The sequence below is a fragment of the Lycorma delicatula genome, chromosome 9 (genome assembly GCF_047948215.1).
Source record: "Lycorma delicatula isolate Av1 chromosome 9, ASM4794821v1, whole genome shotgun sequence".
Classification (NCBI taxonomy): Eukaryota; Metazoa; Arthropoda; class Insecta; order Hemiptera; family Fulgoridae; genus Lycorma; species Lycorma delicatula.
Genome location: NC_134463.1, coordinates 127,845,173 through 127,871,503, shown reverse-complemented (window position 1 = coordinate 127,871,503; position 26,331 = coordinate 127,845,173). Strand labels below are relative to the sequence as shown.

General features: G+C 30.3%; 1 protein-coding gene across 4 annotated transcripts in view; it reads left to right on the top strand.

The window, feature by feature from the left end:
• Positions 1-554: 554 nt before the first annotated feature.
• The window catches only part of LOC142329763 (pumilio homolog 3-like), a 49,473-nt gene continuing 23,696 nt past the window's right edge, over positions 555-26,331 (top strand). Inside the window, exons 1-5 of one of the 4 annotated variants that reach the window (XM_075374527.1) lie at positions 13,691-13,780; positions 14,077-14,195; positions 16,247-16,693; positions 19,160-19,374; positions 21,714-21,944. In XM_075374527.1, the coding sequence (XP_075230642.1) occupies positions 16,327-16,693; positions 19,160-19,374; positions 21,714-21,944 (813 nt within the window). In that variant the 5' untranslated portion in view covers positions 13,691-13,780; positions 14,077-14,195; positions 16,247-16,326. Of the gene's footprint in view, positions 676-13,527; positions 13,781-14,076; positions 14,196-16,246; positions 16,694-19,159; positions 19,375-21,713; positions 21,945-26,331 lie in introns of those variants that run through there. The other 3 variants (XM_075374528.1, XM_075374526.1, XM_075374529.1) reach the window with 3 other exon arrangements.

The window sequence follows — 26,331 nt, the reverse complement described above, 5'->3', positions numbered from 1 at the left end:
TAAAACAGTCCTAAATCCACAATTTCAACATCCTATGGCTAATCGTATTTGATTTATGCGAGATACATACATACGTATGTACAGACGTCACGCCGAACTAGTCAAAATGGATATTTCTGTTGAAATTTGAAAACAGGAATTTTTCGTGATCACAATACTTTCTTTATTTCGTACATGGAAGTAAAAAAGCCTAACAATTTAAATAAAAAGATGGCTTCTTAACAAAGATAGAGTGAAAAAAAAAATTACTAACTGATAACTTTGCTCATAATTTTGATTGTGGAGGGAGTGCACATAGAAATGGCACAAGATAGCGTTAGTTGCTATGAGTGCATTCGACGCTCTCCTCCTTCGACCTGGTTCGTCAAAACAACTGGTGTGTCAAACTAGGTGCTACGTTGATAAAAAATTATATTTGATTATAATATTATTAGCTCCTTTCATTATATACGGCGATATAGTGAAAATAAACAAAACTTATATAGGATATTATGTGATATTTTCTTTCTGATAACTTATTAATCTACTGTAAGTGTTATTTACGATTAACGTTGTCAAATACAGTAATAATATGTATTTCTTTACGATATGTAGTACCGTGTTTAAAACCGTATCAAATTTTGTTTACTATCAAATTTTATGTGAATCTAAACGACGAATTCTACATGTAACTAGGTAAGTTCTTTGAATAACAGTATTTTGTATTAAGAAAAATATTACGCTATTAAATATTGCGATTAATTACAAGTATTAGCAGGAATTATGGTAGTTTAATGAACTAAACGTTTTTATCATTTGCACAATTATTTAAGGCTTTAAAAAATAATTTTTTTTAACTTAGCCAAACATATTTTTATTCCTGTTATTTTAATTTAAATAAAATAAAATTTATTATAGATAATTTTATAAAAACAATTTGCTTTCAAAAAAGTACCGATAACTAGAAGACGGTTGCGGATTCTTTGGTAGACTAAACTTTTTATTTCTATTTATATGTGCTCTAATAATTGCTGCTTATTAATAAATTCGTGTATCAATATTTATTGAAGTTCTAATCTAACTTTTTTAAAGTTACGTTTCTGTTAATAACGAAATCTTTTGCCTGTCTGCATTTCGTGATTAATAAATTAGGTATCTATTTTAGAAAGGTAAATTGTCTGTATTGTTCAGTACGAAATAGTTTACAAATTGTTGGCACTTTTTTAACTTATATTAATGTATTCTGCAGATCAAAACGGTCGGATTTTATTTTAGATTGTCAGATTTATTATTAATTTTTTTATTCGACAAAAGTCTAGCCGATATTTTTATTGTGATCTCTTTTTATTAATCGTGATAACTTACGATTGTACAATATAATAAATGAAAGCGACTTTTAAAATTAACCTGTTTGTATTAGCTAAAGAACATCGCCAACGGTACATGAACGGGTAATGGTAAGGCTTTCAGTTATTTAATTTTATCTAATATTCAATTTATATATATAATTTCAACAGCACATGTTATCGTGACGTTACATAAAAACACATTCGCGTTCGTGTTTTTATAATCCTTTTTACTTCCTTGCACGAAGTAAAGTATTGAGATCGCAAAAAATTTCGGTTTTCAGATTTCAACGGAAATATCCATTTTGAACATCCCTGAATCCATTTTGATAGTTTCGGCGTGACGTCTGTACAAATACGTACCTACGTATTACGACTCGAAAACGATTATGTACGACTCAAAACGTAGCATGTTGATATAGGACTGTTGTAAAATCTAGTTGTGCACCTTCCTTTTTGACTGCAATCGACTGAACCAAAAGTGTTCAACAAAGCCCAAAATCCAAAAACATTTTGATTTTGGACTTTTTCTTAACTGCAGTAATAAGCCCTCAACGATATATCGTAAAGATTTTCAACTGTAATAATCGTAAGGAGTACTTATTTTCAGTGGTTCCATAGTTATAGCCAAATAAAATTTTAATTAATGAAATATTTGGAGCTTATAAAGGAAGGCACATCGGTTTGAATAAGACTTCATCTCCTTTTGTTTTTTAATTATTTTTTTTAATTATAATTATTTTTAATAATTATTAACCCGTGATTGTAAAAAAAAATTACAATAAATAATTATTCAATAATAAAAAAAAAATCAGAAGTTATTACTGACATAAAATTTTAAGTACTTTTAAAAATGTGTATGTGTAATTTAATAGGCACCATTACATATGCGTATATGTAACAGATTTGGTGAAACATCTGATTTCTTAATACTAATTGAAAATTATAATTTAGAATCGTATTATTTTTGGATTTTCTATTTTAATTTCTGTTTAATTTTATCTACATTAAAGTTAACTACAGAGTGACTGAAAAATAGACTCTCACAAGAACAACATATACACTGAAGCATACATGCCCGATCTTTAATAAATTGCAAAATATTTTCTTATATTTTATTTCATTACTCCTCTGATACTGTCAGACAATATTCTCTCTTAGTCGGAGTCGATCATTTCGTTTATTTGTTTTTTGTTGCCGACCATTTAATCGCTCTTTGGTTTGATATAATTCTTCTGGTCTTAATTTACGTACACGTTCTCTAGTTTTCAATTTTTTTCCATTTTTATTCATCATCCGCTCTTAATCTTTTTATTCTTTCTTTGTTTGCATCATTTTCTTCCCTTTTTTTAACTTTTTTAGTCTAAATATATTAATTTATTAATAATTATTAACCTCTGATTATAAAAAATAAAATACAATAAATAATAATTCAATAATAACAATAAAAAAATACGATAAAAAAGTTATTAGTGAAATAATATTTTATGCACTTTTAAAAATGTGTATATGTAATTTAATAAACGTACAAGGAAGTCATGTGGTGTCCACATTAGATTTTTTTTGATAAATATTACTAATATTACTTACTTTGATAAATATTATTTTAATTTAAAGCAGAAATTTTAAAAATCGAAGTGTAATTAACAATAAAAATGTAATATCGCTGCGTCGGTGTCACAGAAAGCGTGCTTGCTTACTACATCTTACATCAAAGGTCTTGGGTTGGATTCCAGACTCGTATCTGGACAATTTTCCACAATTAAACTAAAGTTTTCAATAGCTAATCATCTTAAAAGAAAAAATTTGGTATGGACATCACTTGACTTCCTTGCACGCTTATTAAATTATATTATACACATTTTTTTAAGTGAAAAGTACATAAAATATTATTTCAGCAAAACTACCGATATTTTTCCATTTTGTTTGTTTTTTTTTTTTAATAATGAATAATTATTTATTGCAATTTTTTTTACGATCAGTATTTTTTTTTGTTATCAGTATCGTAGCATCTGTTAAAAATCATTATTGTATGCATTATGAACGTAAAGTACAATAAAAGTGTTCATGCAGCCCGTTTACCTCGTTTTATTGTTAACACGATTTTTCCGTCATGGAAAATATGATTGCTTATACCTCGACCATGAAGGTTAACAGAAAAACGGTTTTCACCATTGAAATCATGCGTCATACGTCCTACTTCCTATTTAAAAAAATTTGATTCAATATGGCGGACAAAATTTAAAAACAGATTAAAACAAAATCAGATCAAAAAAAAAACAGACTTAAACAAAATTTAAGGCAGATTTTTAAAAATTATGTAGAACTCCATTTCTTTCCGTTTCCAAATACCTCTCAGATACGCAGTATAAAGCTATTCCCGTACTGAAATATCACCCGGTATATAGAACATGTTCTGAATGATCGACTGATTCATTAACGTCCAGTAAAAGTACTGAAAAACGGATGAAAATTTGAATTTTGTTCTTACGGTGTTCCATTTCAGTAAAATGAATTTCTTGAAATTCCCAGTATAAAGAGTTAAAACGGAGTAACAATGAAACTTAGTACTTTTTTTTTTTTTTTTTTTTTTTTAATTTTTGGTGACAAATGAAGAAATCAACTTGGTCTTTGGCCTATGTAATTCTCATTTAAATATTTAAAAACAAGTTTCTTCATTTTTTGAAAATCAGCCGTAAAAGTAATAAGAATAGTAAAAAAAGCATATTTGAGCAATCCTTGCAAATCTTCCCCCTTTCCAACTATATTAAACGAGATACGTATTCGCTAGATTGGGGCTTACAAATACTCCTTCAGATATATATCGAAAAAACAGTTTTCGGGATTTTTTAAGGAGTGTAACAACTTACAATATATACGAAATTTTTTCTAAAATATTTATTTTATAAAGATTGATTATTGAAATTGATAGATTAATTTGTACGGGTGTTTAATAATGTTACTTTCTTTATCATTAAATTCAATATTAGCAGTGTTGACTAAGTCCGCTCAAAACTTATGTTCCCAATTAATTGCATTATTACGAATTATATTGTTATTATGTTTTACACCGCTATTCATAGCAGATAACAATCTCTTGTTCATCTAATTAACAAATGATAATTAAATATATATTTAATTAACATATGTTCCTGAAGATGGAAACAATATTTACCGAAAGTGCTAGAATATAATCTCTACTAATAATTGTTGTTAAGCGGAAATTATAATTTATATAAACCTTTTATAAACTAATATGTTTAAGAGGTACCGACTATTTTGAAACCCGCATTCTTCAGCTCACCTAAAGTTTCGGGTCCTGTGCTGTCCAAACTGTTGCTGGGAAGAGATTACAAAACACTGATATTTTTTACAAATTGTGTAGGCTTTTTTTTCAAATTAAATAAAATTAAATTAAAATTATCATCGGTGGCTATCGATTCTTTTCGACTACGATTAAAGAAGACTGTATCAACTGTATAAATGAAGGACACAAGGAACGATCTAATTTTGTCTGACATATTTCGGAAATAAAAATTAAAATAGTTCCATCATTATAACCAGCATAGTTACTCGATAATTGTCGGATTCCCGGCAAGTTCTGACATTTTTTCATTTTTATCATTTTATATATTTAATCTTCATCGTTAAATATATAGCTTCTAGGAAGTTTTTAGTAGTATAATATAAAAATAATTTAAACATATTTTTCACTCGTATTCGAGTTCATGCGGTGAACGTGTTGTTTAATGCTACTTTGACTTTGCGCCAAAGTGCAAATGATGTTTTGCGTTTTTAGTAGTACGTAAGTCTCAAGCAACCTTTCAATCTCTCCCTGTTTGTCTGTCAGTGGGTGTGTGTGAAATATTTTTAATAAATTACATCCTAGCAGTTCTTTTTTTTTGTGTTCAGTCATTTGACTGGTTTGATGCAGCTCTCCAAGATTCCCTATCTAGTGTTAGTCATTTCATTTCAGTATAGCCTCTACATCCTACATCCCTAACAATTTGTTTTACATATTCCAAATGTGGCCTGCCTACACAATTTTTTCCTTCTACCTGTCCTTCCAATATTAAAGCGACTATTCCAGGATGCCTTAGTATGTGGCCTATAAGTCTGTCTCTTCTTTTAACTATATTTTTCCAAACGCTTCTTTCTTCGATCTATTTGCCGCAATACCTCTTCATTTGTCATTTTATCCACCCATCTGATTTTTAACATTCTCTATAGCACCGCATTTCAAAAGCTTCTAATCTTTTCTTCTCAGATACTCCGATCGTCCAAGCTTCACTTCCATATAAAGCGACACTCCAAACGTATACTTTCAAAAATTTTTTCCTGACATTTAAATTAATTTTTGATGTAAACAAATTATATTTCTTACTGAAGGCTCGTTTCGCTTGTGCTATTCGGCATTTTATATCGCTCCTGCTGGTCCATCTTTAGTAATTCTACTTCCCAAATAACAAAATTCTTCTACCTCCGTAATCTTTTCTCCTCCTATTTTCACATTCAGCGGTCCATCTTTGTTATTTCTACTACATTACATTACTTTTGTTTTGTTCTTGTTTATTTTCATGCGATAGTTCTTGCGTAGGACTTCATCTTTGCCGTTCATTGTTTCTTCTTAATCCTTTTTACTCTCGGCTAGAATTACTATATCATCAGCAAATCGTAGCATCTTTATCTTTTCACCTTGTACTGTTACTCCGAATCTAAATTATTCTAGCAGTAAACATAATTATTTATAAAAAAATTAAATTTTCTTCTTAGCGGTTTATGTATTCCTCGACGTTGTTTATATTTTTTTGGAAATACATTGAGTAAATTGAAATACATAGTAGAAAGCATTACTAGTTAAATTATAAAAATTTTAGCGAGGTATGTTTATCGCCTAGTAGCTTGATAAACGTAATACAAAATTATAAGCAGCTATTATTCTTTGATGGTAATTTTGAATATTTTCTAAATTTAATTTCAACAAAAACTTTCCGGTATATATATATATATTTAATTTCTTCATGAGACTGAAGATAAAAGAAAATCGAAATTTCAGTGAAAAAAATTGTTATCATTTTTACAGTATAACACACACACACACACACACACATATATATATATATATATATATATATATATACACACACACACACATTATTATTATTATTATTTTATTTTTAATAGTTATTATTTTCAAAAGTTATAGTAAATCATTTTTATGATGTTAAAGTAGTTAGCACATTATTTTAATTTCGTAATCTTTATTAAATATTTTATAATTTATAATGAATCTTGATAACAAAAAATAAATTAAAAATAATTTGATACATGTTATTACGTTACTTGTTTGATGGTGTCGGCATGTCAAGCGTAATCACAAATAATGTCGTACATTACAAATAACGATGCGTCAGTAGTTTGTACGTGATTCACAATACTGTATTTATTATTTTGTTACGGCTCTGAAATGGTTACTGATGTAAGAAATATTTATTTTCTTTGTGTTATCGGTTTACTCTTTAAACAGCGTTTCTCAACCTTTCAGTATTTGCGACCCAAATTTCAATCATAATTTTCATCGCGCCCCCCTCTGATACAATAAATATGTATTTTGAATATTTTGACATGAAAGCTACACTCGACCTTAATTACAAACCTTACAAATTGCCAATAATAAGTAAGTTTACTGATATTTGCCGAATCCTATCCGCCCGCTGCATTGACAAAACCAGAATCGATGCCTCTCTATTGCTCTCAGTCATACGTCCGCCATATTGGATATTTTCGCGACTTCGCGATAAGTTCCGATTCGTCTCGAAAATTCTGGAACGTCTGCGCAAACGTGTATAAATGCTGCACCTCGTTCGATTCCAGCCGGTCTCGGTCGAGTCGATCCTTATATCGCTATTCGAATCTATCGTGAATGCGTATGTTGTAATTTGCGTATTAATTGCGATTAACGATATAAAATATTCACGGCGGTAAATTTATACAGAATCACGGATAAATTTTTAAGCGGGCGTAAGCGAGCATTAAACGATATTGAAGCATCAACAGGTGCACAGAGGAGGGTGGTTCCGAAAATAAAATCAAAAAAGTATTCTCAAGAAATCTTAAATTTTGGGTTTACTAGTACTGAAGTAAATAAAAAAGAAAAACCGTGCGTGTCATTTGCTCAAATGTTTTTCAGCAGTCAGCATGACACCTAATAAACTAACCGACATTTGGAAACGCTTCATAGCGAGTGCGGTAACAAACCCCGAGAATTATTCGAATTAAAATTAAAATCATGAAAAACAATATCGTTGTAAAAAATACCTTGTGAAAAAAAGTACTTGCCTCTTACTAAGTTTCATGTAAAGCCTCACACCATCGGTGAAAACTTACAATCGCAGTCCATACCTCTATCAAATTACTCTGTTGCCCGTCGAATCGGTGATGTAGCTGAAGATGTACAGCATCAGCTTTTCGGGAAGTCGCGTGACTAAACGTTTTTCAATTCAGCTTGATGAGACAACAGATAGCGATAAAGAGCAGAAAGTATTTCGTTGACTATGTTGCGATTTTGTGATCGTATGTCAACGGTAGAAGAACCCCTTTAATGCAAACCGATAGAACTCGAAGCAACAGCGCTCGCATTATTTGCTATTTTAAATGATATTATAAACGAGGCAAACGTAGAGTAGAAAAATTGCTTCGAAATATGCACCGATGGTGCTCCTTCAGTGTCTCTAAGATTCGAAAGCATACAAGCACTTACGAAACAAAAATCTCCACAGCGCGTCTGGACATATTGAATGATCCACAGATAAGCTCTGGTTTCCAAAGAAATGATTCGCGGTCTGAATATTGTGCTAACCCCTAAAATCAAGAATCTTTTCTGCACTTCGTAAAGACACGGCTGCAGACATTCACAGCGTTACTATTTCATTGCGGGTCAATATGTTTATCACACGGGAAATGTTTTCAACGTGTTTATGAATTAAGAGATAAAATCACTATTTTTCTAGAAGAGGAAAACCGACCGGAAGCCGAGAAGTTTCGAGATGGTTTATTTGCGATGGAACTGACCTACTCGGTCGATATATTCGAAAAATTAAATACCTTGAATCTTCAGTTCCACGGAGCAAATACACATATGTTGGATACGAGTGATAAATTTAATGTTTTTTGTAGAAAATTGGAATAGCGGAGCAGAAATTTAAAGCAAAAAAAATCTAGAAATATTTGTAAATGCGAATGAATGTGTTAAAACTTACAGGGCCGAAGAAAAAAATTTAAACGTTGTTTTAGTAACCGTTGAAAATCATTTAGCCGTGCCGACAAAGAATTTTAAAAAGTTTTTCTTGCTGATGAAAACTCGATAGCAAGTTACGAGTAGCTTAGGGATCCGTTCCAAAATACTACCTAAGGGCTTTCAAATGCCGAAGAAGAAATCTTCATAGTCTTCGTAGAAAGTGGCGTAAGCAAAAGACAATCTATTAAAAATCGCCGTTTGAATTTTTTTAGGGGTAGATGGATTTTGTACAGAAAACAAGAGCATTTCGTGTACGGTTACAGTTTTCAACACCCTACCTTAGCGAAACCGGATTTTCTGCGGTGGCTGCTTTGAATTCGAAATATAAATCTCGGCTAAATATAGAAAAAGAATATAGAAAAAAGAAGTGTTTGTTTCGAATATTAAACCTTCCTTTAAAAAACTTAACTCTGCCAGACGGGCCCAAGGGAGTCGCTAATAATTATTGAACTAGTTTTTAATTCGGCATTGATAAGTTAATAAATACATTGTGCGGTAGTAATGCAGTCCTATTTATAAGTGTATTATATCAGTGTAAATGTATATTTTATTATTTATTATGTAAGAATGTATTTTATTTTGCTTTCCTTTCGGTAAATTAATACATTTTTTTATAATATTTTCTTTTCGATATGCTCGCGCTCTTATTTAGTGTTATCAGGCCCCCCTACGAAGCGCGTTTTACAGCTTGAGAAAAACTGCATTAAACCGCTTCCGTTTCGAAATGCAAGTTAGGTCAACGGTTAAAAATTCGTTGTTGTATTATGTTCGGGATAAGGGCTATCCTAGCTGCTGTTTGTAGCAGTGAGTTTTACTGCAACGTGTGCGATTGTATTAGTGCAGTAATGTACCGGGTGAGTCGATTTGTTACTCCTTACCGGCATTTTTTTAATACGTTATTGTCTATCGCGGTTTGTCAGCATCGATATAACCTAAAATATAGCTGCCGTGTAATTAATTCATAAATAACCTCGATTCAGTCGGTGCGAAACGAAAACATCAAATAAAAAATGAATCATTTTTACAGTATTTATTGTTATTTACTTTTATTAGGCTATTAACTCAAATTACAAGAAAATGGTTATTGAATGTACGAAAAGCGGCCTGTGAACAACAGACCGCTTTTTCACATATTAATATCGATTAACCAAAACGGTCTTAAAAAGTAATTCAATCATTTGGACTTAATATTTTAAGTCCAAATCTTTTACGTAATGTACACAACGGAAATGTTACTATTCATGAGAATAATATTCACGTAATTAGCAATTTTTGTCTTCCTGAGCGGTGGATCGCACAAATTTTATCCGTATTTTAAGTTAGGATTTGTTTGGTGCGGTTCGTAACTTTACGTAAGAATTCAGTTTCCACGAGGAGGTTTAAAAAGGTTTATTCTGTTTTGTGTTCTTCTTATTTTTTTTATTAATGCACGTCTAATTTGCTACATTCAGTAGAACGTAGAGAAGATATTATAAATTAATTTATTTACTCTCAAACCTGTAAAAGAGTATATCTAAGTTTCAAGCGATAAGACTAATTTTTAACGACATCACTAAGTTAGCGATCGTATAAAATTCATGAAAAATTTTTTTCTGAGTATTTTTGTAAAAAACGTTTGGAAAAATTTATTCTGTTCTCTGATAAATGATAAAATTAATATTTTTATCTGAGATAATTTAATGTAATGACTTATTTTCGTGGAAAAAGAAATAATAATAATAATTAAAAATTAATCTGGATAAAAACAAATTAATAAATAACAAAAGAAAATTGATATTTTAACATGCCAACGAAGTTATAAACACCACTTCCCTATGTACGTTATCTGACTGAGGAACACGGTTAAAAAAAAATGACTTAGGACCTATGATTAAAAAAGAATTTCCTAAATACATTTTTTATTCTGATAAATTTATTAAACTGAAATGGCAGATGTGCTCCTCAGCGGATAAAAAAAACTGTCTAGCATTTGTAGTGAGTGGATTGTGATGTCTAGCTGCAGGACATGATGTCATTGATGTAATATTTATATTATCGTTCGATAATTTTTTGGCATAATTCTCTCAATGTGATTGTTTAAGATTTCAGAGTCGATTTTCGGTTGACGTTCATCTTTTATCGGGTTTATCATTTGGGTAATCTATTTGCAAGGTTTCTTTGCGTTACCTTTTACGTTCAGATTTATTATTAAAATATTCAATTTTTTTATTTTGTAATTACATTATTCGAAATAAATGTATTATTTATAGTTATTTTTCATTTTGATATTAAACGGTTGTTTAATTTGTTTGGTAAACCTACTGTCTTTCTTCCTAATGAAATCGACTGTGAGTGGGGTTGTCCATTTTTAAGCGGTTGCATTTTATGGGATATCATAAATGTATAAGCGTAATCTCTTATGTATTCTGTCAGTGTGGTAGTGAAAATTTACGGGAACAGTTTTTTTTGTTTTACGTATTTAAAATTTAGTGAATAAGGCGACAGGAAACATTTCAGTCCTCACATTTCTTAGTAAATCTGGCACGGAATGTTTGTTATTCTTGAGGATGGCTCTACCAGTTTTAGAGGTAACTCGTGATTCATGTCAGGTCATCTAAAAATTTATGCTTTAATGGAATTTAATCATACATACGAATGCATAATCATATTTGCTGTACAATGTTACATCAAATATTATTGGAAATGTCAATGATCGATATTTTATGAAACAACATGGCATTTACAATCAGTATTAGTAATATTTATTAAATTAAGAAAAACTGACTACGTATGTTTTGAAAATTCAGTTGTGTTGAATACAAAGAGTTTTTCAAAAATTTGATTTTTGGTCATTCAGTAAAGTTTTAATCAAATTTTATATATATACTCAGCATCAGGAATGCTGAATATAATATTCCATGCAATGTAACATCTTTTACATAAAATACGGGCAGTACATGTCTACCGATGAAGTACATATCTTTTATTTTCGATAAAGTTTCATTCTGATGTATAAAATCAGGACAGGTAATTAAAATCTTGAAATTGTTCAGGTCATTTGTAGTTAAAGAAAATACCATATCTTTTTGTTTTCAAAAAAATGAAAAATTGCAAGGTGTCAAATTACACGAATGCAGTAGCTATTCCGTTTTTCCTTTGGTGGCTTAAATACTCATAAAAAGTTTGATTGAGTTGTCTAATTTAACCCCTATCTTGTCAAAACACAGGGATAGGCCTCAAAACAAAGTGTTGTTTAAAAATAGGGTTTTAATAGCTTAAAAATAAGATATCTTGCACGATTTCATAATCTTTATTAAAGGGAAATTACAAGATGGTAGAGGATTAGGTTAAGTTAGGAAATGTTAGGTTAGGTTAAAGATCGGCCATTCAAGCTGTATCACGAGCGATACAATGGGCTAAGGAGGTTAGACAAGACACATGCGGGACGAGGGTATCCCTGTTTTGGTGTTCTTGGATATCAGGAACGCGTTTGGTTCCGTGCCTTGGGATGTTGTAATGTCTGCCCTGGTAAATAAGTAATTACCTGATTAAGCAAGTCGGCGATTATTTAAATGTGAGATGGATCAAGACGGAGACTTTGGATCAGTTTCCAGATGTTTGGGGGCGTACCATAGGGTTCAGTGTTGGGCCCCCACCTTTGGGACATTGTTTTAGACGACATATTGGATGTTCGGTTGCCGCAGCAACCGAACACCGCAGACAATTGCTTATGCGGATGATTTAGTCCTTATTAGTGGCAAGACGGAGCAGGAGATCCTGCACAGGGACAATGCTGTGCTTGATTTGATCCATGTATGGTTGAGAGACCACGGGCTGGAACTTGTCGGTATGACAAGTTAACAGGAAAACCTAAAGTTGATCCCATCAGTTTGGTGGTCGGGAATCACCGCATACAAGAAAGCTTTAAGGTGAAGTACCTTGGTATGAAAATCGAAAAGTCACTACGGTTAGGCGAACACGTTTTGGAGCGCTGTGAAAGGGCTGAAAAGACTCTTAAGGCATTAAGTCGTCTGATCACTTCACATGTTGCACCGCGGGCATCTAAACGTCGAGCCATTATGTCGGCGGTTTCTTCCATTATGTTGTATGCCGCGCCTGTTTGGAAGGATGCAGTTGGTATACGGAGGAACCGAGTCAGACTAGAGAGAATTCATCGAAGAGTCTTGTTAGGTGTGGTGGCAGCATATCGGACGGCTTCTTAAGACGCGGTATGTGTACTTGCCGGGACTCCTCCCATAGACCTTTTGGTTCTTGAGCGTGCCCGTAAGTAGAAGGCGGTGACAGTGCTGAAGGTAGAAATGAAACACTAAGAGTGTGGCAAGACAGATGGAACTTGGGTGTCAAGGCTGGATAGACGAGGACATTAATTCCCGATTTAAGAATATGGTATAATAGAAGATTTGGTGAGACAAGTTTTTACCTGACGCAAATGTTATCTGGTCACGGTAATTTTGAAGTGTATTTGTATGGAATTGGGAGGAGAGAGTCGCCTGACTGTATGTATTGTGCTGAACAGGACTCGATTGAGCACACTCTCTTAAAGTGTGAGGAATGGATTGAACAACGTATTCGGGCTTGTATTGCAAATCTGGAACCGGAGGATATATAGACCTATACCGGAAGGGGGGAATCCAGTAATGTAGTATCCCTATTAGAGTGGGCAATAAAGAATGAAAAGGTGCAACCGGGGGGGGGGGGGGTCTTAAATTAAATCTTAAATTAATTAAGATTAACTCGGTTAAGTAGCACATTTAATGAAAATATTTTATAATCAGAAGTAATCAATTTACTGAATGTTCAATAAACATTAGTGATGGTGATGTAATAAGTTATGCGTCACGTGTGGAAAACAATAAATAAATAAAACAAACGCAAGCTAAAATTTGGTGTGGTAGGAGGATCCTCCACTACAAGCTATGCATAAGAAAGATTGCTATGAATCGAATCGTAATTGAGAAAGATTTGGGTTCCCGTCGCCGATCCTATTTATTGTTAAGAATCGTAAAAAGAATCTGTTTCTCCTGCAAACCGATTCTAGATCCTTTCGTTCAGTATAAAGAAACGACTCGTTCACGATACTTCTCATTACTACTTTGTACGTTTGTTTTGTGTGTTGGAGTAGAGGTTAACCGCGTGTGTGGTGAATTACCGTCAATTGGTAAGCCTTTCTAAGTGCTGTATGTGTATGATTAGTTTATAGTTGAATTTAATTTTTTTTATACTTTATTTTTTTTTAAATGTGATAGTTTATTTTAATTTTCTTGATAATTACATCTTTGATGTTATCGTATTTTATATTTTTTTAGGTTAGTTTTGTAAACAATAATTTTGGAGTAATTTAATTTATTCGTAATTTCTTATAGATAATATTAATGTTATTACAATAGTGATGACATGTATATGTGTAAAGTTGCCTTTGTCGGATAACAACCCAATAATTAATGTTTATTTCAGCTACCGTAGACTACATCTACATTACCTTCATCCTCTGAAGTAATACCTGACAGTGATTCCCGGAGGCTAAACAGGAAAAAAAAGATTACATAAACTAAAATTTGCCATGTTTACATAAGGTACTCATTTGTGAATTGCAACAGATAAACTTTATGTAGAATACAAATGCGTGAAAAGATGTCCTGGTTTTGAGCGATCAGTTATATTTCAATTAAAGTTATAGTTATTTAATTATAAGTATAAAGTTATTTAATTTCAACTGTTAAAGTTGATTTAAATTTGAATTTTTTTGCCCTATATTGCTATGGAAGTCTACTGACAGTATATATATTCTACCATGTATATATATAGTTGAATATATTACTATAATATAATATATTATTCAATATATATTATTGAATTCTAAATATGTTTAGAATTTAATAATATACATTCAATTAATGTTTTAAGTTGAAATATTGAATTAATGCTATATGTTAGCCTATATTAAATCAGTTTTGATAACTAATTGAGTGCCGTGGTGGAGAGAGTTAATGCATGCCTTCCACTTTATGAGCTTAGCAGTTTGAGCTCAATGGACTTTTTACCTTCTAATTCTACTTCTCTGTACAGTTTACCATTCTGTTAGGTTTTGATTAACTCAGTAGGTTATCTTGACCTAGCGATACTGAAATTAAAAAACTGCAACTGCAGTTAGTTCACAAACAACAGACACACAGGAGCATATAAAATACTTGTAATTATAAAGTAAAAAATAGATGAAATTAAAGTTATATAGTTAATATTTACAACATTGAATATTATAGCATAGCTTTTAGATCAGTAAATGGTTTAGTATAGTATTTAATCATAGTAAAATTATATTGCAGATTAATTTAATAATGATGGTAAATACAAAATAAATATAAATATTAAACAAATATAAGCATAGAAATGAACAGGCAAATTTTTAAAGCTATTAATCGTCTAAATTGGCACAACTGTGGTAGATGGCTTAGTAGTTCCCAATTTTAATTAAGTTGATCATGACAACTATCAGTTCTAATTTTAACGCATTACTTGAAATAGTGTTTAAATAATCTATGATGAATGAATCGATTTATAAAGTACTTAATATGTAAATCAGTAAGGTTACATTGAGCTTGCCATTCATTTGATATGTTTATGTGGATTTTTGTTGATAATTATTAATTGGACTGTATTTGATTTATAATAAAAAGTTCAGTTTATGTGTATGTAACATTATGTTGTTTGTTAGGGGATCAGTTCAGTTAGATTAGTGAAAAATTCAAGAGGATGGAAAAATTATTATTTAGGCAATATTTAAACTTAATGAAAATATAATATAACTGAAAATAAAAATACAATATAAATAGTATAACTGTACTTACGTGTGGTTTTACCAATGAAATATTTAAAAAAAGTTAACTTTTGTTTATTTTTAAAAGAATTGGATCTAAAAAAAATTTCCTATCAGGGTAGGTACAATTTGTTATTTTAAAATCAAACGTACAACCTCTATTTTTACATTTGAGAGATTCTTTCTTTTATTTATGTAAATTCTCAAGTTTTTAAAGAATGATTGTTAGTTTTATCAAAGCCTTTTTCTTGTATTCATTGCAGTTAATTTTATAATTGTAGAAAATGTTTATCTGAGAATGAGGCATTATATTGAGTGAGAATAGTTTTCACAATTTTAGAAAATTATGAGATAAACCCCCGACCTAAAAATAGTCATTGTTTACTTATCCAGCATATTTATTTCTAATATTTTTATTATTTTATTTTAAATGAAATGTTATCAGAGTGCAAATAGTTTTTAAACCTTGTCACAGAGCTTGCAGTAAAATAGAAAATAATACTTGTATTAAAGTAAGAGGAGACTTCTCCAGTCTCATAATTATTACTTACCGATTTGTGTACTATTTTCAGTTCTGTTTCTTTTTCTTTACAGTATATCTGTTTCCTGTTATCTATACATCATTACATTTTTCCTTTGTTACTTAATTTTTTGTTTATATGTCAACACAATAATTGTCTTCCATATCATTTTTATTTTTTCTACTTTCATCCTCCAGTAGCACCAAATAAATATTCGAATAAAATATTATTTCTTATTAGTATTATTATTTTTTTTTTAATATGTGATATTTGTAATATTTTGTTTCAGATGATACCTAAGAACGATTTATCTTAATCTGTTAATTTTAATTTATTTGAAAAAGTATATACATAACCATAACTACTGATATGGCAATAAAAGTAAAACGTAAATCACATAACTTAAAAGACAATTTTAATGATGAAAATGATCATCTAAAGAAATTAAAAACAGAAGAAACTCTTGATGAAAATGAAATTAATGATAATGATAATGATAATGATAATAAAAAATTAATGAAACAATCAAAAAAGAAATTTAAAAAAGATGTCCAGAAAAATGACAGCATTAATGAAAAGAAGAAAAAGAAAAAGGATAATTCAGCGGAAATACAGGAAGAATCTAATGATAGTGATTTAGATGATGAATCAGGTGCTTATGATGAAAGCAGTAGTGAAATATTAAAAGGTATTGGTGTTATTGATAAATCTGGAAAAATTCGGAAATCTAGATTCGGTAAGTTATTGGTAACAAACCTCCTCCCTATCTCTTTTTGTGTTAGTACTCATAATTTTTACCATATTTTAAGTTATTGTAGCTCTTAATTAAATACGCAGATAAACTAAAGAATAATGAAACAAAATGTAATGTAAAAATTATCATTATTGCTGATCTGTATTGTACAGTGGTCTGATTGATGCTCTAATTGATGATGATGGTGATCAGGGTTCTGTTGTCTGGCAGATCGCACCACATTGTCAGTATTCAAGCCAGTTCTTCGACTAACATAATTTGTTGCAACTGTTCACAAGGTACCTTTTATTTTCTTTCATTATATCTTCTAGAGCCTCTATTAACACTACTGTGAGCCTGGGTTGGTAAAGTTAATTCTAAAGTAAATGTTTTTTTTTTTACTTATAAAGTATTGCAGTAGATGACATTTGTTATGGAAATGATTTAGAAGTCAGGAAACTGATGAAAGTAGACCACATCACTACAGTGCAATCCACCTCTGGAAATGATTTGACCTCTGCCGAGCTGGCCACTCTGCACTAGATGTTGCTCCCAAATCAGACTCTTGAATAACCATGTTTTTTTTAATAATTTTTGAGCTATTTTTATGTAAAAGTTATAATTAAATTTTTACTAATAATTAACTATTTTATTTTATGGCAACAGAAGTACATGGTGTACTGTCACAAAAACTTAAGTGGAGACTCGACCCCATTAATTTTAATTGTGACCTTGCTGTATATAATAAAAAATTAACTCCTCTCGTCTTTCAGCAAACATTTCACCATTTTCTATCAAAAGTCAAACCCAGATGCAGTAGTACACACAGATGGGGGCAAAGCAGAATGTTACTGTTGTAAGCGCTTTTGTTGTAAGTGACAGCATAACCTATGTGTTCAGTCTATTTTGTCTTACAATTATCTACAATGCTGAACTGTACGCCATCAAAATGGCCTTGAAAATTATTAAATCAAAATATCATTGCATCCTTATCTATAGCGATTCATACAGTGCTCTTCAAGCTTTGGAGGATTTGTATTTATTCTAGACATCTATTGTCACCAAAATACATAATACAGTTGCTGAATTAAATCATCGCTACACGTTTCTGCTGGATTCCTAGACATGTGGGAATCCTGGGTACAAATATGTTACCATTTCCTTAGCAGCCCATGCTAGGAAATGAGAAGCGTGTACTGGCATGGGTATTATTAATTCTAAGAAGAATCAATATATTCAATAAGATTTAAAGATAATAAACCATCTTTTTTTTTCTGCTCGTGTTAAATATTTCATCTTAATGGTTTTTCTACATTGTTATCTTTTTCCTGAACAATGATTTGATTCTAATCACCTATTGCAATGTTATGTCTTTCTTTTTTTAAATTTTCTTCATCTTTATCTAGTACTCTTCTATCTCCTTATCCGAGTCTGTTGCCTAGATGTCATGTAAACTTAGACTAGTATCAAATCCTTTTGTTTTCTTTTCTGCCTAGTTATACTCAGGCTATATTTTTGTGTTCTGTTTCAGTAGTTTCTACACCATAATCTTTCATTCTTTCTACAACATAATCTTTTTGTCTATTTATTTCTCCAAAATAATAAAAATGGAAATCTACACATTGCAACTCCCAGCTTCCTCTCCATCTAATTTCATACATTCCAAGAATGAGCTATCAAATTGATTCTTTATCATTTCTCTTTTTTAGATGTCCTAATTTACCAGTTTGAAGTAATGTTAGGACACTCAGGATATTAATTTTCAATTTTTCTTTGCTCCTCCTCTACCATTTTTTTTTTTTTTTTTACTTACCTCTTTGTCTTTATTCTTTCTACTCACTTCTTTTCTCCCATTATCTCACTTTTCAATATTTTTGCATCTTTCCTCAAAGTATTTTTCTCCTGGAGATCTGAGCAAGGGAATATTTTATTTCTGTGTCGAATTTCTACAAATAAATAAATGTTTTATTCTGATTGGTACTTATATTTTTGTGTACATTTTATTGATCATGTTACAAATGGTAAATATGCTACTACTTCAGCATTTGTCTGGATCACTAACATTATTTTGTATGTTTATATTTTCAATAATTACTTTGGACTTTAATCACATCTATTTTTTATCTTATAATTAATTGTATATTCTGTGATGCTGCTCTGATGAAGGTTTTACTGTGGTTTCGCCTTCATCCGTGCAAACAGTTCCTGGAGTAGTTCTTTTTCTGATCTGTGGCAATCAGAATAAAAGATCTATTTTTTTTATTTCGTTTCTGGTTATATTACAAGGGATAGTTAGCTTCAGATGAAGAATACTGACTTGAGTTATAGCTGTTGATTGATCATTTTTTCCCGTTTACTTACAAGGTAAAAATTGTTGTAAATTAATGGTTATAATTCCTGTTTTAGTTTTTTTTTACTACAATCATGTGTATGTATTTTGTATATACTTTTAACTTTCTGTTAAACTAGGTGTGAAGAAAACAACTAAACCAAATTGGTTAGAATTTAAAAAGAAAAAGAAAGAATTAAAGAAAACAAGAAGAGAACAACGTAATCCACAATATGAAATAACAATAAAAGCTAAAAAGATTTGGGAGGAAGTGAGAAATCATAATTGCCCTAAAGATAAACGATCATCGCTTGTTACTGAACTTCATTCAATACTTAAAGGAAAACTGGGCTCTGTAAGTTGATAAAATTTACATTATTTAAATGTTAATAAATCTGTTATTTTTATGTAATATATTAATATTATATTATACCTTTTCTTTCAGTTTATTTTCATTTCTGATTTAAGTTAAGTATGCTCATAATCCTGATGCCCTGATTCCATTCTACTGTACATAAAATTTATATTATAAATTGTTTCATTTAACACATTCTGAATAGATAGAAATGTTAAAAATTTCTGCTTTATAAAAACAAATAAATAAGTATAATTTTTATTTCCTCAGATTATTACAAATCTTTGGAAATTTATATTTTGTATGTAAAATCTTTCATTAATTTTAAAAAGTAGTTAGGTGATGTGTTGCATTCAACAAAATCATTTGCCAGTTTAATAAGCATTCAGATTCAATATCAGGAATGTTATATTTGTACATTTGCAGTGACTTGAATCAGTATTTCATGAAAGTGGAGGTAGCACAACTCAGACCACCAGAAGGAGAAGCTGAAGAAGAATCTTTAAAACTCAGTTTCTTTCACCTTAAAATATTAAGTAGCAGGAAACTGCTTTCAGCCACCGTGTGCAACTCTCTCTGGGAAGAGAGTGCATTATACTTTCTATAAAACTAGGTCCCATTAGGTGCATTCCTGTTTGACTGAAAGGCCGTCAGAGGCAGATCCAAAGGCTTTTCAGGAGAAGGATGCAAAAACTTTACAACTTCCTAGGAAATAACTCCACTTAAAATCTCATCATAGTTATGATCTCTATTGTCTAAATATGTTCTGTTTTTCAATTATGTTTTTAATTTAATTTCATTCATATTAATTATGCTTTTAATTTAATTTCTACATAAGATGTTCTGATAAAACAGAGAATATTGTAGAAGTATTAAACCTGGAGAGAAAAATAAAGAAAAAGCAGATAAATAAATTTTTTAAATATATTCTGGTTCTAAAATACAATTTGGTAAACTATTTATTTTTTAGATATTTTCAAAAAAGCAGGTGGATATTGACAGTTTGTTGAGACCAATTATGACATACGTTTGAGTAATTTGATTATTGGTTTGATAAAGTGTGAGCACTAGATTATTCAGGTTAATGATACTTAATATAACTTATCCGGGGATTGTGAGAACAATGCTACTATGCCGTCATGTTTTCTCCATGGATAGAGGATATGAAGAGATTGGTTTTATGATCTCGGCATTAATCCACACATGTCGAGAAAATCTTTGGTTGTAGAAAAGCATTCAAAATTTTTCATATTTTATAAATTGATTGTTGAAATGGCATACATTATTTACAAGTATTGTTATAGAAGTCTTTAATCTATATTCAGTCTGAGTATTAACTTGGAAAGGGGTGCTGTATATAATATAAATTTTCAGGAAGTATTGAACTCATTATTTTGATAGTATCGTTGTAGGAATCGATTAGAAGTCCTATCAAAATGTCTATTAGATCTATTCTTGTTCTCCCTTCCTTATGTAATGAATTTCAGATATGAAACTGGTCATGGACCGTATCCTTGCAGGTATCGATCGGAATAGAATGGCTGTAACAATCTTATTACAGCCAGTAGATTAGATATGATAGGATTGGCTGAGGTACGGCTGCATCTGTCAATTAAAGTCGCCCCCAGTTATACATAGATAAATAGAATATAATTAACGAGTTTCTCAACAGGTTATTTTCCACTTCCAGGTTCCTTTAAATGCTGTGTTAGTTGCAGTTGTTTGAGCAAGAGCATTTTTTTTATTTATTCATTTATTAATGTTTTATCAAGTTAATTTTTTTGGTTCTTTGTTTATGTTAATTTCGCCGTTCTTTAAAGTAACTTACTTTTAATTAAAATCGTTCCAGATAGTAATCATTATACTTCTACCTTTTTGTATAATTACTCTTTTTATATAAAAGAAATTAACGTAATGTAATTACAAGACAAAAAATCAAAATTACAATAGATCCTCTTGCTCATAGATTTCCTTAAAATATCATTGATAAAAGGAGAGAGATGTCTAGTTAGCAGTGGCCTATCTGGTTAGATTCATGACCGGGCTATTATCTACATGGTGGAGAGTTAATCTTATTTTGAATCGGGGATAAGAATTGATATGTGATGTTAGTGGATTTCTAACCTGCTCATACAATCTACATTTTTAATTTTGGAAAATATTATATCGTAATTTTTTTAATTAAATTGGGTTGCTGATCTAACTTTCCCATTTCATTATACTACCTAAACTTCCTTCACTTTCTTTCTACCTTTTAACCGTATTTATTTTTTATGTTCACAGGTGTTAACTGTTGTCCAGTTTTAATGTATAAAATTTGTTTTATTTGTTAAATGTAGGTGATACATTCACATGATATGGCTCGTATTGTTCAGTGTCTTTTAAAATTTGGTACAAGTGATGTCCGCATCGCTGTGTGTGAAGAATTATTACCTCATATAACTGCTACTATGTTATCAAAATATGGTTGCTATTGCATCAAACCGTTGTTTATTTATAGTAATAATGACCACAGAAAATTGTTAATTGATGGAATGATAGGACATATAGTTAAACTTCTTAATCATTCGGTACGTATGCATTTAACATTTTTTTCTATTAAAACAGAATTTGTTTGACGTATTGTCTCTTTTGTATTTTTAATTTGATTACAGGTTGTAATTTGTATTTTAATTCTTGTGGATAACTATGTTAGATTTTTAAGCGTATAATTGTACTTTAAATCATGATTGAATTGAGGAAGAGATTGGGTAAATCCTTTATACTTAGTGTAGAATCATACTGATCTGAATTTTGGTAGGTCAGAAAGAACAGAAGTACTTGGATCATTTTGAAGTTTGATTGTGGAGAAAAATGGAAAAGATGAAATAGTCAGACAAAAATGAAAAATGAATAATTATTGAGAAAAAAAGAGGAGCAGAATTTGATAAAAATATGGAAAAACATCTTGGATGAGGTATATCGCACATTAACTTTAGAGTTTTGAAAATGCTACTATAATGTCCATTTCATACATGGTACATGGATTTTAATTTTGTGTGTGCGTGTGCACTCCTTGGCTTACTCATTTGTATGAGTGTTTTTAATCTCTTATAATTTTTTTGTAATTTATAAAATGTTATATGAATTTTTAGATGAAGGTGACATTGCATTTGTATTATATGAATTTTATGTTGGTAAATGTAATAATTTAGGTTTTCTTAATATTACTTACATGATGTTGATGCTATCTGATGCACTGTCTAAATGCTATACATGTCAAAGTACTATACTGTATGTCTTTGATGCACTGTCTAAATTACAGGGCGTAATATCTAGATATTACTTGGTGTAATTTATGGGATCAGACTGTCAAAACCTGTTCTTTTAATATCTATATTTTTTCTGTGCTTTCTTTTTAATTTGATTAAAGACAAATTTTTAAATTTTATTTTTTTTTTAACTTTCTAAATTTTAATATGCTTTGTATTACAGTTATTTAGTCATTAATATGTGATACGAATAAGAAGCAGTAATTACTTTTCTTGTCTCTTTTTAAGAAATGACTTATGAATAGGAGAATAAAGTTTCAGAAATTAGTATTCTTTTACCTTATCAAGTATTTATTTTTCTTATAAGAGTTGCTGATAACTACACACAAATAGTAATCCTGTTCAGTAATTTCTTAAAAGCGTGTGAATAAAGGCAAAAAATACTTATTCTTATAAGAAATTATTGATTAATTTTTAAGGTATCTCCAGACCAACCATATAAACATTATGGCTGCCTGTATGAACTTTTTAAATGTAAAAAATACAGAGTTCAGGATCTATCAATCCAAGTAGTTACAAGAACTACTCTGCTTTGATGAAGGAACAGTTGATCATTTAAGTAAAATTTTTTACCTTATAATTATGTGAAAAGAAGGGAGCAGCCCTGTCATTGAAACAGAAGATGGAAATTTTTCTTCAGTACTTTGCCGACGCTGAATTTCAGACTGGTGTGAGTGAAGATTTCGGCATTCACCGTTAGTAAAAGTTTTCATTGTAAAATAATGGCAAAAGGAAATGACTGGATCTACTTCCCCCAAAGTGCAGATGAGTTGATTGTGAAGCCAAGTTAAAATGGAGTGCAAGATTTAAAATGCAATGTGCAATTGGGGTAGTAGACTGTACACACTTAGAAATTAAAAAACCATCACGGTTCAGCAACTGTTACATAAATCGAAAGGGATACGTAAGTATTAATGTCCAAATTACTTCTGATGTAGAGGAGAAAGTTACTGGTGTTGATGCTTCATGGCTGGACAGCACTCATGACAGTCATATTTGGAAACTCAGCAAAACACCAGAACTAATGTCAAAACATAATGGGGCTGCTTGCCTCAAGGGAGATAGTGGCTATGGTGTTGCTCCATGATGCTTATACTGTTAAGAAATCCTCAGAATGCTGAAGATGAAACTTACTACAAAAGAAAGAATAATATAATAGAGAGTATTCGGACAAGTTAAGAAGTAGTTTCCATTGTTGGGAAACCTTATTCGAGTAAAGTTGGAAAAAGTTGTAAAGATTTTTCTGGCTTGCACAATTTTACATAATTTTGATAAACAGATGAAGGACGACTATCAAGTACTAGATGAAGATAATGGTGATTATGAAAGAATTTGTTTATCGAAATAGTAAACATCATCAGCAATTTCTTAAAGAAAATAAATTTTTTAAGAAAAAGAAATACCTAGACTGAAAGTGCACCACACACAAATTTTTAAGGCTACAAGTAATTTCTTATAAGAAAAATAAAATGCTATTCAACAACTTTTAAGACAATATTTATCTAAGTCAGTAATTTCTTTTATTAATAAGGTATTTCTGATAAGAAATCAGTTTCGTTTATTCACTTCGGCCAACAATTTAAGAAATAAGACTTAAAATGGTATTTAATACTTCCAATTTATGTTTATATTCATAAAATAGAAATTACGCACACAGAACAATACTTTTCACATTCTTTAAGTTTTGAAGTCTGTAGCAAATTAAAAGTATTATTTTTGGTCTATTTTGATTTTTAAATTCACGTTTTACAATTTTTTTTGTTTATAGTCATTTAAAATTTGGATATGATAATAAAAACACTTCCACTATAAAAAAAAATCTGCAAAGGATAACAAACTTTCTCAACTTTTCCAAAAATCTTGAAAGATTTTTATTTCAAAGATGCCGTAGGCTTTTTAAACATTAATGCAGCATTTAGAATGCAATTAAAAAAATTATCAAAATGTTCAATGTAAAAATTTGGATTCGATTGGACCCCTGTGATCAAATTACATTTTTACTATTGTCATGAATTATTGAAAGTATAGTGACAGTAAAAAATTTCCAGTTGATCCTCTTGATCAAATGGCATTTTTATCATTAAAATTATGTTGTATTTAGAGTATAATTATAAAAAAAAAGAGAAAAAAAGTGGATCCTTTGTCTCTTACTCAAAAGTTATATTAATTAGGTAGCTTGTAAATTATATGTATGAGTTGGCTCATATAATATTTTTAATAATAGCCATGACTTGGAAAGTGATAAAGTTTCAGAAATTATTAAAAACAAAAACTAAAATATTTATCGAATTCTTAAAAATTCTTTCTTTATTTAAAAGATTCCCATATCCTGTTCATTAATAGACAGTTGGATTTTTAATCTTGAAAATTAAAATTTAAAAAAAAAAATGATTATAAGTACTGGCCTCCTACAGCTCCTTGGTTTTTGGGGCTTAAAAGTTTATCTATTGGAGTCCTTATTTATTTCAGTAAGTCTGCTGATTGTTACAATGTTAACAAGGCTAATAAAAATTATAGTTTACAAAAAAAAAATTAAAATTTGTACCACCATAATGGCCTCTTATCCAGTGGGGTTAAAAACTTTAGAATTTTAAATAAGTTTGTATGAACTTTTGTTATACTAATGCTCAAAGCCATTTTTTATTTATGTTGAGCCAGTATACAGATATTTAAAATACAGGCCGACCCATGTGCTTCCAGAAATTTTTGTAACAGTGTGTGGGGGAGGGGTTTAAAGGGGTCTTGAAATATCAAAATTTCAGCACCCCTGTTAGTCTAGAAAACCTTGATACCTAAAATTTTGGTAAATTGCTACGCTTTTTCTTATTAGCTTTCTGCTGCAGCAGCGATAGAATTACAGTCGGAAAGTATAAGAAAGCCATTTGCCAGAAATGAAAAAATAGAAAATATTTGTCCTAATAAAAATAAGTGAAATGCACAGAATCAAGTTAAAGAAACTGCTAAGGGTTAGATGAAATTCAAGAATATTAATTATTAAAATACTTGGATTGTATCTGTTATGTGGCTTTGTGTCACAAGTTCAAAGTAGGGGTTGGAATGGGAAGTTTGTTGGGAAACAATGAAATGGTGTTACCTAATTTTTTTACGATTTCTCAGAGTGGTCCATTTATATATAAATATTTGAGTATTCAGTAGTAGTTTTCAGCTATCTATACATTTTGGTGTACGGCAGATGGTAATATTTACTGTTTTAATTTATATTAGTAATTCTTCATTATGGATTTATCTTGTTTTTTGGGTTTTCAGTTTTTAATGGTTACGTTTCTTTTATTATTTTAGTTTTAATCTTGTTATAGTTTTCAATCTTACTTCATTAATGTTTTTATTATTCAAGAAGAGGCATTTTTTGTTATAGTTTTGTCCCAGGTGATGATAATGCAAACCATTTTTGCCCCCCCCCCCCAAAAGAAAGAAAAAAGTTCATTATTTTGTATGAAAATACTCTGAATATTAGATTGACATCAGTATCATAATAATAACATGCATTATTACAATCCAATGCCGAGCAATGATGACCACAAAAAAAAAGCAAAATATCTTTGATATGACTTTTTAGACTACAGAATTTTCATTTTAAAACATCTCAGTTTGTATGAAACATTTATGACAGAACCACTTGAGAAAC